The 13447-nt window shown below is 25.4% G+C and overlaps 1 protein-coding gene across 1 annotated transcript in view; it reads right to left on the reverse strand.

The window, feature by feature from the left end:
- The window catches only part of LOC117173740 (B-cell receptor CD22-like), a 114000-nt gene that overhangs the window by 96003 nt on the left and 4550 nt on the right, over nt 1–13447 (reverse strand). Inside the window, exon 2 of the mRNA XM_033362381.1 lies at nt 10052–10506. Coding sequence (XP_033218272.1) covers nt 10052–10223 — 172 coding nt within the window. The 5' untranslated portion in view covers nt 10224–10506. The remainder of the gene's footprint in view (nt 1–10051; nt 10507–13447) is intronic.

Here is a 13447-nt window from a genome sequence, read left to right on the forward strand (position 1 = left end):
GTAGTGGAATTAGGAGAAATTAGGGGGGCGGGGGTTAGCGGAAGTGACGGAAATGAGAGGAGGCAAAGTAAGCTAAATAGGGCCAATGAGGAGAAAATGTAGGAAAGAAAATGGAGAATGTGAGGTGTAATGATGGGAGGGATATTAGGGAAAATTAGAAAGAGGGAGTATGAGAAGTGAATACTAGTGAGGGAAAGTAGGGGAAACGAGGGAAGATGAGGGGAGGAAAATTAGGGGGAGTGTTGGGAAATAAAAGAAGAAGTGGTGGAAGTAAGGGAAAAAAGAGACGGCAAAATAACCGAAGTCACGGGAAATAAAGGGTGGGGGGAATTAAGATAAGCCGGACCAATGGGAATAAAATGTATGAGGGAAACTAGAGAAAGTGAGAGGTAATGATAGAAGGGAAATTAGGGGAAATTAGAAAGAGGGAGTATGAGAAGCGAGTGCAAGTAAAGGAAAGTAGGGGGAAAGAGGGCGAAAGAGTCGAGAGAAAGTAGCGGCAGTGAAAGGAAATGAGAGAAGAATTAGGGGAAGTGAGGGAAATAAGTGGAGGAGAAATATAGGAGTGATGGGAAATAAGAGAAGAAATGATGGAAGTGAGGGAAATTAAGGGACGGGGAAATGAGGGAAGTGGAAGTAGGTTCATTAGGATAAAGAAGAGCAAAATTTAGGAGGTAAACTAGGGGAAGTGAGTGGTGATGATGGGAGGGAAAGTAAGGGAAATTAGAAAAATGAAGTATGAGAAGTGAGTTAAAATAAGGGGAAGTGATAATAGATGAGGGTGAGTATGGAAAAGGGGAGTAGAGGAAGGGAAGAATTAGCTGGTAATGCGAGGGGAGGTGGAAGTAGAGGAGAGAGAAGTTGTGGAAAGGGGATGTAAGGGTAAAGTGAGAGGAGAAGTGGGGGAATTTTTGGAGAGTAGGGGAGGGGCAATATGAGTGAAAAAGATTTGATGGATTTCATTAAGGTCTGGAGAGCACTACCCATATGTACTGTATATATTACTCAGCCAGCAAGTAGTCACCGACGAGCATGTCAAACGCCTGAGAAATATTGCCTTTCAGGAGATTAGGAAAGTTATGATCAGACGTTCCCTTCGACTGACTTGGGTTACGATTCCACGTATTTCTCTGCTCCCTGAAACTTACTCAAACTTCCATGTGAGATAAGTCACTACAAATTGTTTTTTTTTATTATATGTAGTGGAGTTGTTGAGTTGAAGATCAATTTCTTTTAATCCATTTAAGCTAGATATTTTTCCTTGTACTTATTCTTAGGGTTGTGGTTCGTCAATGTATTACATAACACTTTTTTAGATGATTTTTAGACCCGCCCCTCTTTCTCTTGTTACGTTATTTTCACTAATCTGAATTTTTCCCTATAAATACGTTTTCTTTGTGTGCAAAAATTATTGCCTATTTGTTTTAGGTGTATGCATTTCAATGAAAAATAATATTATGAAATTAAATTTTAAATGAAATAATTTCTTATGAAGTTAGAATTTTTATAATTATAATTTCTATAATAACAGTTTCAGTTTATTTAAACGTTATTTATAAAGAAGCAGTTATTTTTATTTAAAAAATCAGATTTTGAAGAAGATTTACAATTCTTAATATATTCCTATTATGTTAGTATTTATTTTCGGAAATAATTTGTATTTGTATAAAAATTATTAGATTTGAAAGAATATTAACATTTTTTCAATAAATTCAGGTTATGTTGGCGTGTTTTATCTAAATTTGTTTTTCTAGATTTAAATCCAATTATTTTCGTTGAAAATAAGAAATTAACATCCTTAGCGAAAATATTTGGTTTGTGTTGATGTTACCCAGCGGAAATTAAAGTATTTATTTTTAAATCATAAAATTTCGAAGACAATTAATTTTTTTACAATTTTAGCTTACATTTGCGAGAAGGTAAAAGAAATGTTAATAATTGTATGTATAAGCCATTGTTTTTTATATTATACTTTTTTAAAAGTTTTTTTCTTCTCAAATTTCCATTGTCAATAAAAAAACCATTAGTATTCAAATAATATTTACAATAAGTAAATACTAATAGGTCATGCTAGCGTTTTTTTTATCAAAAATAAATGATTTTAAACAAAAATAATTCGATAGAATTTGATGGACATGAAAAAAATTGATATTGAAAATTAAACTTACTATTTTGAAAAACTGTAGTATACTTTAGTGTGTCTCTGCGAAAATTTGTATTGTCAAACAAAAATGCAACAGCTTGATTGTGTATATAAAAATATTATATGTCAATTCTAAAGATAATAGACACTTCAAAATACAAAAATTTTGTATACATATTAATTTTATATTTTTATTTAAAATTGTAGAGACAAAAAAGTCATCTCGTGATTGTTTGTTTTCTATTTATAAATAAATAACCCATCATTTAAATACGAAAAAATGACATTTTGTTGGTATTTCAACAAAATTGTAACTTCATCAGACATTATTTTTTCTAAAAAATGATTTTCATAATTATTTGTTATCGAGAATTTTACGCAAAAAAAATTCTCAATAATTTTTTTCACTATGATGAATTTTCCTGAAAAGTATCATGCTCAATGGAAATTTCTGTTATAAAAAGCAATAATTTTTAATTGTGTATAGACATCAAAAATTAAAATTAGAAGATTTTTTCAATTTTGTTATCAAAACTTCATTATTCGAATATTTTATTTTGAAAAAATGAAAAATTGTTTTCATTTTTCAATAGAAGCCCGTTTTTGTACAACCTAATAGAGAACTTTTTTAAAATATTTTTAGAACGGAAAGCTTAAAATTGTACTTTTTGATTTAATATTCAATACAAATATTTTTAATTCAATTTTTCATCTTAAGTAGAAAATATATTTTCATACAGACGATAGAACAAAATAAAAATGACCTAATTTAAGACTAAAGGTAGTTTTGAAATTTGGAATTATCCATCTGAGTAAATAATAATTTATTAAATATTATTTACCAACGAAAAATGTACATTTTTTCATTAGATGTCCCTATTTCATCCAGAAAAAATTTCTGGCTAAAAAATAATTTAAAATCAAACCAATCTATTGATCTTTTATCCAATTTTGTATCTAAAGTAGAAACATAATTTTTAGTTAGACATGTGTACAAATCAAAAACGATCTTATTGAAATCTATTTTTATCTTTAATTATAAATCTAAATAAATACGATATATAATTTAGAATTTTACATATTTGATTTCAAAATTTAAAAACTTTCAAGTCTGATTTTTGTAGACAATTTTGCATCTGAAGTAGAAAAGGCATAATTTATTCGGCCAAATTACAAATTAAAACTTATCTAATTTGTAAACTTTCAAACCTAAAATCATTTGAAATCAAAATATTCTACATTAGTAAGCATTTAATATGAAATATCTTTAAATTTCAAAGGTTTTAGATAAAAAATGATCATAAAAAATAAGAAAAGGCGTTTCTACGGAAATTTTTCAAAATGAAGAAACAATTTCAAAAACAAGTGTTTATATTCTGTGTTTCGGAATATAATATTTTTACTAAAAGAATATTTGTTAGGCCTTGTGAGCACTCTAAATATAATTTGTTATTTTATTCTGATAATTAAGAAGTTAAATTTCTAAGTAGAATAAGTAGGTTTTGGTTGGGCATTGCTTTTTAGCCTTATTTGTCTTTGAAAATATTTTTTTACTTTTAAAAAATGTAAATATTTTGAATTGTTCCATTCAGAACGTTTAAACATCAAAGTAATTCTATTTTCAGAAGATTTTTAATGAAAAAATCTTCAATTTTGAAAGATGTAATATAAACTTTTACATTTTATAGTTTTCAGTTCCTTATATGTTTTAAATCTTGAATTTCTTTTTGTGTTCAATAATTGTTTTTTTAATTGAATATAAATTTAAGGCAATTTCATTTTATAAAATTTTAAAATGAATTTTTGTTTAAATAAGAAACAATTTCATACGCAAGCAAATTTAAAGAAATCTTTGTCTGACCAAAATTGTCCTTATTTCATAGTTCTTAGTTCTTAATATTTACACAAATTTTAATTTCGTGTTATGTAAAATAGTTATTTTTTAATGCAAAAATACATTGAAGGTTATCTTAAATTATAAAATGCTGAATTGAATTTAAAAAAAAAATAATAAACAGTTTTGAACGCAAGAAAAATTTAAAGATTCTTGGTCTGACCAAATTATATCTCTTCTACTTATCAATCATATTCCTAAATTATTGATAATAAACTGTTAAAAAACAATAATATTTTTTCGGAGTTGAAATTAAGTGTCTTTAAAACGGGTTTTCTGTTTTTGAAAAATGTAATTATATAAAATTTCCTCTGTTCAAAATCTCTGAATAGCAAATTAATTCTATTTGTATAAGATAAAAAATATTAAATTTTTAATTTTATAAGCATAACTCAACGAGTTCAAAGGAATAAAATTAAGAAGTGAAGAAGGTGTCAAAGAATTTAGAAAATTTCGAGGAAATTCAGAAGAATTGAAAGAAATTAAATTAATCTAATGAATTCAAAAAATGTTTGATTCAAAGAAATGTTTTGATCACTGGAACTGAGTAACTTCATTTTCAAGATTCCCTGATTTTTTCTTGATTAATTGTTCGTTTTCCTTGATCAATAATATTCAATTCCAGCATTTCAATCTTGTACTAATTTTAACATAGAATATTGTATAAACGGAATAAAATAGTATCTCGGATACAAATAAAACTTTTTAAAATTTATTAATTTATTTTAAATTAAAAAACTCTCTTTTCTACTATAAAAGGTGGTTTTTTAACAAAACACTTAAATTTTCAATAAAATAATTCAATTTTTAACATAATAGTTAAATTTTCAAAGTAAAAAATTAATTTCGAATAAAAACGTCTTATAGATTAAACTTCAAACGACAAGATGAAATTTATACAAAAATAAAAATAATTTAAAAAACAAAAAGACGAATTTTCAACAAATTAGGATTTTTCACTCGAAATAGAAAGAAAAGTTGATCTAAATGGTTGAAACTTCAAGCCAAAAGTCTAATTTTCTCTACAAAAATTAAATTTTCGAACAATAAATATAACTTTTCAGCAAAAAAATAATTTTTCACGAAACTGATGCATTTTTACCCAACAAAAATGAAAGTTCAAATCAAGAAAATTATTTTTTTACCCTAAAAGGAAAATTCTCAACGAAAAAATTAAACTTAGAAAATGTAAAAGTTAAATTTATAGTTAAAAACATAATTTTCAACAAAAACAGGGCTTTTCACTAAACAATACATTTTCAACCAAAGACATAAGCTTCCGATCCAAAAAAAAAGTTTAACCATGTAGTTTAACTTTTACCCAAGTAGTTGATTTTTTAATTTAAAAAGGTTAACTTTCAACAAAATAGTTAAAATTTTAACAAAAGAGATGAATTTTTAACTAAAAATATATATCATGAACAAAAACAATGATTTATTTACAAAGTGATTCAACCAAATCTTCCAAACAAAATAGGTTAATAATCACACAAAGAAGAATTTTTAACCAAAAAGTTGCATTTTCACTTTAAAAAAAAGAAGATATTTTGTCTAAAACAAATGAATTTTGAAATTCAAAAGATAAATTTAAAGAAAAATAGATGAATTTCTGCTAAAAAAGACTTTTTAACCAAATTTTTGTTAATTCACTGCAAAATCTAATTACATTTTTATCCAAAGAAGATTAAAGTTTTCTTTAATCAGATGAATCTTTATTTATTTGAAATTTTGGGTAATTTATGTTAACTTAAGACGAATGACCCAAAATTCAATTTAAAAATGTCTAGAAATTTGGTGAAATTTTTCGTAATTTACGACAATTCAATTAATTATATATGATAACTTTCCATAAATTACCGCAGAATTTTATTATTTGGAATTAAAATTTGTTTACAGTTTTTACGGTGGGTGGACGAATGATCGTAAAGTGCGAGCTCATATGATGTATAATGTTCATTATTCACCCCTGACGTCACTTTTCACTCCCTAGGGAATAAAAAGTACTTTTTTCCCTTGAAAGTAAAAAGTACTTTCTCTCCCTAGAGAGTAAAAAGTACGTTTTATCCCTAGAGAGTAAAAACTACTTTTTATTCCCTGGAAAGTAAAAAGTAGAGCTTCGACATAGGCATCGAAAAGGGTGAAATTATGCATGTGTCATAAAAAGTACATTTTTTGCAAAATAGTTAAATTTTCAAAAAAAGCAGCATAACTTTCAACCAAACAAAAATTAAATTTTCTTGGAAATAGTTGAATTTTTAACAAAACATTGGCATTTCAGTTCAAGAAAGATGTACGTTTAAAATAAAAAGACAAATTTTCAGAAACAATAATTTTCATTCAAACATAGTTTTTTTGTTTTTCGTAACAAAAAAGACCAATTTTTAACATAACAGTTAACCGAATACATTTTAAATCAGACAAGGAATTTTGTGCATTGTTTTTCAACAAAAAAATTGTTTTTTTTTTTAACCTGTATAATTTCAACTTGTACTTTGATAATGAAGATATTTTGTAAGTTTTAAGGCCAGGAAAAGTTTTTCTTCTAAAAATGTTGTTTTTGAATTTTTTCCGTAAGCTATGAAAAATATCGCAAAAGAACAAGATACGTTATTCATAGAACTTTTTTAGACGTGCAAACTTTTATCTTAAAGTTTTTTCGCATCTATATTTTTTTCCAAGAAAAAGCAGAAAATTCATTTGTAACAAAAAAAAATCTCTTGGCTACAAAAGTTATTTAGCAAGCATCAAACTTACAAGATATCTTCATTATAAAACTGCAAGTTGAAAAAAATTGACCAAAAATTTAAAGATGGGTTTTTTGAGAAAATCGATTTTTAATTTTTTCAACAAAAAACCGCTGCCATTTTGTTAATTTTTAACATTTTTCACATTCCCGGCGGATTTTGAAAGAAGACGATGAACATTTTTTTAAGAAAGTGGTTGAATTTGTAACCAAATAATAAAAATTATCACTAAAAAGATAATCTTCAGAAGAAAGTTTTTGCGAATTTGCAAAAATTATGTACGGTCCCATAGACGAAGCACGCCCACAGGAGGGAGGCATGTGAACCATCTGAGCCAGCCTTCGCTAATATCGAGTTAAGAAAGCTTGACTTAGTTTTTTCTTCGCTAATAAATGTGTAAGGAAAATCAATTAATACTACAATGTCAAGAAACACAGGTCACATCAGGGGTTTCGCAAATAGGTCAGCTATAGCCACATAAGAATCAGCTAGTTCATCGCCCAGAAACAATTGATTTAGCATCTTGCTGATAGAATTTACATCAGAGCAAACTTTTTTTTAGGGTTTTCTATAATGGCTCTTTCAGAGTCTCTAATAAAATCAGAATACTGCTGATTAGATAATTTGTTGCATTTATAAGCATTCTAAATCAGGATTTGAACAATCGTTTTTCCTATCGTTGTTAATTATAAATACATTTTTTAAATTTCGCGGGAAAATGTATAGCTTTAAATTGGAAAGGGCGCCTAATTTAAATGGTAAAAAAGTCAAAGTCAAAGTAATACAAAACATATTATTCACAAAGTTAAAAATATAATAATATTAATAATATTATTGCAAAAAAATTTTTGTTTATGAATACATTTTAATAACTTTTTAGTTGAGTTTTCAAACCAAAAAGAAAAGTTTTGAACCTAAGAAATGAAATTTTAACTAAAATGATGAATCTTCAACCCAAAAATTAAATTTTCTACCTAAGAAGACTTGTTTTCAACAAAGTATAACAATGTTCATCTAAAAAAAGATCAATTTTCAACCAATATTATTATAGTAAAAATGTTAGAAAAATAAATGTTTAAAAAATAAAAATTTCAACAAAATATTTGTCTTATAACAAAAATTCTTTTTAAACAAAAATTATTTTTGAACAAAAATAATTTAATTTTTAGTTAACACAATCAATTTTCAACCAACAATTCATTCTCAAAAAAATAATTCAATTTTAAACCCAAAAGAAGAATTTTCTACCAAAAAAGATACAGTTTTAATACAAAATATAAATTTTCAACTAGAAAAGATAAATTTACAAACAAAAACTAGAATAGTTCGATTTAAAGTTAGAAAAGTTAGTTTTAAACAACAACAAAAATCGAGTTTTTAGAAAAACTAATTAAATTTCAACTATAAATAAAGATTTTCAAGCAAAAATGGCATAGTTAAATCTTCAATTGAAAAAAAAACAAGTGATGAACTTTTAACAAAAAATATGAATTTTTGAACGAATATTGGAATTTTCAATGCAAAATAGGAATTTTACATTTAAAAAAAATAATAATTTTTAACTTTTAAAAAAATATAATAATTTTTAACTAAAAAGATCAATTTTCTACCAAAAGCTTTAGAATGGAAAACTTACTTTTGATTTACAAAATTTCGACAACTACTTTTTAGGCTTTACATTCGGAACTTCTATAATTTTGAAGATTTATAAATGAAAACTTGAGTTTCGATCATCAAAATTATCCAAATTTAAGAATATTTGTGATACAACTTTAAAAAGGGAAAAAATTTCATTTTTAATCATAAATAATAAATATTTTATAATTTTTATATTTTACAATTAAAAATTTGGTAAGTTTTTAAGTTTAAGAATTAAAACCTCTGTAATTTTGATTCGAAATTTCTTCAATTTTGAAGGTTTAGAAATAATTACAAGACTTTCGATTTCCAAAATCATGTAAATTTAATAATTTTATTTACACGTCTTTAAAATTCAAGTTTTTAAATTTAAATCTTTAAAATTGTAGAAGTTTCAATTGTAAATCTTTAAAATTGAAGGATTTTTTATTTTTGCAATTAAAATTTTTTGAAGTTCAAAAGTTAAAAATTCTGTGATTTTGATGCCGCACATTCGAAATTTCTTTAATCTTGAAGATTTACAAATAAAAACTTGTCATTTGATTCACAAAATTTCCAAAAGTAACTTTGATGCTTCACATTCGAAATGACTTAATTCCGAAGATTTAAAATTGAAAACTTACTTTTCATTTCCAAAATGTCCAAAAATAATTTTGATGCTTTACATCTAACACATTTTTAATTTTGAAGATTCAGAATTTATATTATGATTTTCAAAATGAACAAAATTAATTTTTGTTGCATAATTGTTTAAAATTCAAGAGTTTTCAATTTTAACCCTTTAAAAATTGTAATTGTAGGTTGTACTTTTATGATCAAAAGTTAAGTTTTAATTTATAAACATTTCAAAGAAATTTTTAAGTTAAAACTTCAAAATTACATAATTTGTAATTTTAAGGTGTCCAAAGTAGAATCTCTTTAATCTAAAAGATTTAAAATTTAAAAATTTGCAATTCTGAATATTTTCAATTGATAAAACTTAAATATATAATATGTATTATAAAAAATTATGCGATTTTTAATGACTTTTTGAAACAATTCAAATTTGCAAGTTTTAATTTTCAAAATTGCTTGTTAAATTATTTAATTCAATTTAATTGAAATTTAAAGAAATAATTAAATTTGAAAAAATAGCTTTTCCAATTCAAAACAAGAAAAACCCCTTTCTTCGTTTATAAATCTTTAAAACCAAAAGTTACTTCCTTTCGACTGGAGAAAAATTTTTAAAAGAAACAATTACCTTCTTCCAATTTCGGGAAAAATAAATAAGTAAGCACAATTTCCTGCCTTCCAACTCAATAAAAATGTTTAAAAATAATTATCCTTCTTGCAATTTATAAAATATTGAAACCAAAATTTCCACTGTTTTTAATAAAAAAAATGTTAAAAGTAAGAAAATGTTTCTCCTCTAATTCGAAAAAAATAAAAACCAAAGTTTCCTCTCTTCCAACGTGATAAAAATCTTAAAAACAAGATAAATTCCCTTTTTCAATTTAGGAAAAATTGAAAACAAAAATTAACTGCATTTAATTTAATTCTTTTTTAAATTCAATTAGTTCCTTTTTTAGGAAATATTGCCAAAACTAAAAATTATTATTTTACAATCATCAAAAATAATTTTTGAAAACGAACCTAGATCGTCATCCTTGTCCCAATTGCCGCTCGCGCTGACAAAAAGGGTCACAGCTAGAATGTAAGTGCTGAGGACAAGTCTCACTGCAAACACCATCAGTTTTCCAAATGCCATTCCAAATCGAAATCCTCTTTGCCTGGGACTTTGAAGGTTCAAATCCAGTTTGCGCATACCATCAGCCAACCTCGCCAGTCCTTCGCTTTAATTTTGGACCTTATTGTCATTCCAGGTTTAAATTCAACCCTCTTTCAAGGCCTCGACTTATCTTCTAGAATCCACCTAAGTCCTGCTAAGTCCGCGACTAAGTCCTTCTTAGTCCAAGTCAATTTTCACAAGGACCTTTCAAATTTTCAAAATTCTCTTCGAAAATTCTTCCTGGTCGTTTTGTTTTCCCTCGGCTCTACTCGGAAAGTGGTGTAGATTATTAGGTGCACGTTGGGCGAATCGTGCAGGGCTGAAGAATAAATAAACACTGACGTTATTGCTATTTACAGATCCGAGGAAATGAAATAGTTCCTTTTGAATTTTTGCTTTCATTTGCAAAAAAAAGAGATTGGGAAAAATTCTGCAAAATAATTAAAAATAGCAGAGACAGGTGAAAGGTTTTTTTAAATTTATTCATTCTCGTTACAGTTATTATTTTCCAATAATGATTATTGTACAGATTCTGTTTTTCATTATAATTTTATAGGTATGAGTAACCTTAATTATGGAATTGGATGAGAGCGAAAATGTCTGACTGTTATGAAACTAATAATTCCTTAAAGATTAAACATAACTTAACGATTATCATTATTTATAAACAAATTATTTACTTTCCATTTAGAAAATTTTTTTCATTGAAATATTCCCCTTGCAGCTCAATAAAAATGTTAAAAATACAATATTGCTCTTTTAAAATTAAAAAAAAATTGAAAAGCAAACTTGACTGCTTTTTAACTTTCTGCCTTCTTTGTTTACAAATTTATAAAAAAAAATTTAATAAAAAAATGTTTCTCCTACAATTCAAAAAAAATTAAAACTAAAGCTTCCTCCCTTCCAACTCGATAAAAATCTTGAAAAAAAGTTCCTCTTCCAATTCATAGAAAAATTGAAAATCGATATTTCCTCCCATTGAGCTCCATAAAAAATATATAATTTCTATCTTCCAATTCAGAAAAAAAAATTTCGTGCCCTACAACTATATGAAAGTCTTAGAAATAAATAGAATTTCCTCTTATAGTCAAAGCGAAAATTGAAAACCAACATTTTCTGCGTTCGACTCCATAAAAACGATGAAAATAAAAATATATCCTTCTTCCAATCCATAAAATATTGGAAAACAACATTTCCTCCTTTCGAAATCGATAAAAATGTTAAAAATAAAAAAATGTACCTTTTCTAATTAAAAAATAAATAAAAACAAAACTATTCTGCTTCCCAACTCGACAAAAATCTTTTTAAAAAATTTCCAATTCAGAACAAATTAAAAATCGAAATTTTCACTCTTAGACCTCAATAAAAGTATTGCCCTCTTCCGATTCAGAAAAAAGTTTTAAAATAAAAATTACCTCTATTTAACTAGATAATAAAAAATTTGTCTTCTAAACAAGAAGAAAATAAATATATAAGCACAATTTCGGCCCTCCCAACTTTATACATTTTTTTTAAATAAACCAAATTTCCTCTCATCATTAAAACTTTTGATTTAATTTCCTGCTTTTCAACAAAAAAAATGTTAAAAATAAAAAAATATTATTCTTTCAATTTATACAATATTAAAAACTAAAAATTTCTTCCTTTCCAAATTGATAAAAATTACAAAATTTAAAAAATTACTCTCTTCCTATTCAGAAAAAAATTAATAAGAATTTTATGCCCTAAGACTCCATAAAAATCTTCAAAATACAAAAATTTCCCTTTTCGAATTAGGAAAAAATGTATCAGAAAAATGTTCTCCGGTACTACTCAATAAAAATGTTTAAAATAAAAAAATTTTCTTCTTCCAATTCGGAACAATGTGATCCCTTTTAGCTTAATAAAAATGTTCAGGAAAAGTCTCTTTCTTAGTTTATAAATCTCAAAAAACAAAATTTACTTCTTTTTGACTCGATAATAATGTTGAAAATAAAAAACTGCATTCTTTTAATTCCGCAAAAATAAATAAATAAGAATAAATACATCCCTTCCAACTCTTTACAAATCTTAAAAATCAAACAATTTGCCTCTTCCAATTAATCTTTTTTTTTTTAATTCCCTGCCTTCCAACTCAATAAAAATGTGAAAAATAAAAGTTATCCTTCTTGCAATTCATAAAATATTGTAACCAAAATTTCCTTTTTTTCAAATCAATAAAAATGTTTAAAGTAAGAAAATGTCCCTTTTTTAATTCGGAAAAAATTCAAAATTGAAATTTCCTCCCTTGCATCTCAATAAAAATAAACTGCAAAGTAAACCTTGAGTATTTTTTTAAAGATAAAGCCTCTTAAGTTGAATTATTTTAATTTCAATTTAATTCAAATTATTAACTGTTCAATTGTTATTTATGAATCAAAATTTAACTTCTAAACATACAGATTAAAAATAAATTTAATGAAGGAATTAAAATTCAATTTAAAATTGTTTATTTTAAATATTTTGTTTATAATTACTTATTCTAAATGAAAATCAAATATTGCAAAATATTAAAAAATTGTTCCTTTTGTTTTAATTAAAAAATTTCAAATTAAATGATTAAATGTGGAATATTTTAGACTAATGTATTAATTTGAAATTATTTAAAAATTAAAAATAGTTTATAAACTTTTAATCAGACGTTATAACCATTAATATTAATATCTAAAAATTGTTAAATTTTAAACAAATAAAAACACGTAAAATCGATTATTGTTTGATTTGCTTATGCGAACTACAGTTAAATTAAAAAATCCTTAATTAATTCGTATTTGAATTTAAAATAAATATGAAGTCTAACTTATTTTAAATTTCATTGCATCATGTGATGCTTCAAGTGATTTCATTTTTTTCTAAATGTTTGTAAAATTTCCGGTCAAAAAATAAATTCACTGTCAATTCCCGATTTCCGGATTCAGTGGCCACCTTGAATTTCCAAATAAATCCCGAAAAATAAATACACCCTGATGAAAAATCACACAACTTTTTCCGAGAAATTTTTTAACGGCATCCTATACTTATTATCTCAAACTTTTTTCTTTTCATAAATGATTTAATTCACTAATTTTTCGTCGAGGAAAAACTTTCTGCTCTCCCATTTACATTCCCCTTATTATTAAACGTCAAGCACTTGAGCTTGACTTTACATGTGCTGATCGAAAGTTTGATCAAATAACTGGATTACAAATAAAAGGTCTTGAAACGTAAAAAAACGTTGATAATGATCGTTTAGTTAAATAAAG

This window comes from Belonocnema kinseyi, chromosome 5, assembly GCF_010883055.1.
Source record: "Belonocnema kinseyi isolate 2016_QV_RU_SX_M_011 chromosome 5, B_treatae_v1, whole genome shotgun sequence".
NCBI classification, from domain to species: Eukaryota; Metazoa; Arthropoda; class Insecta; order Hymenoptera; family Cynipidae; genus Belonocnema; species Belonocnema kinseyi.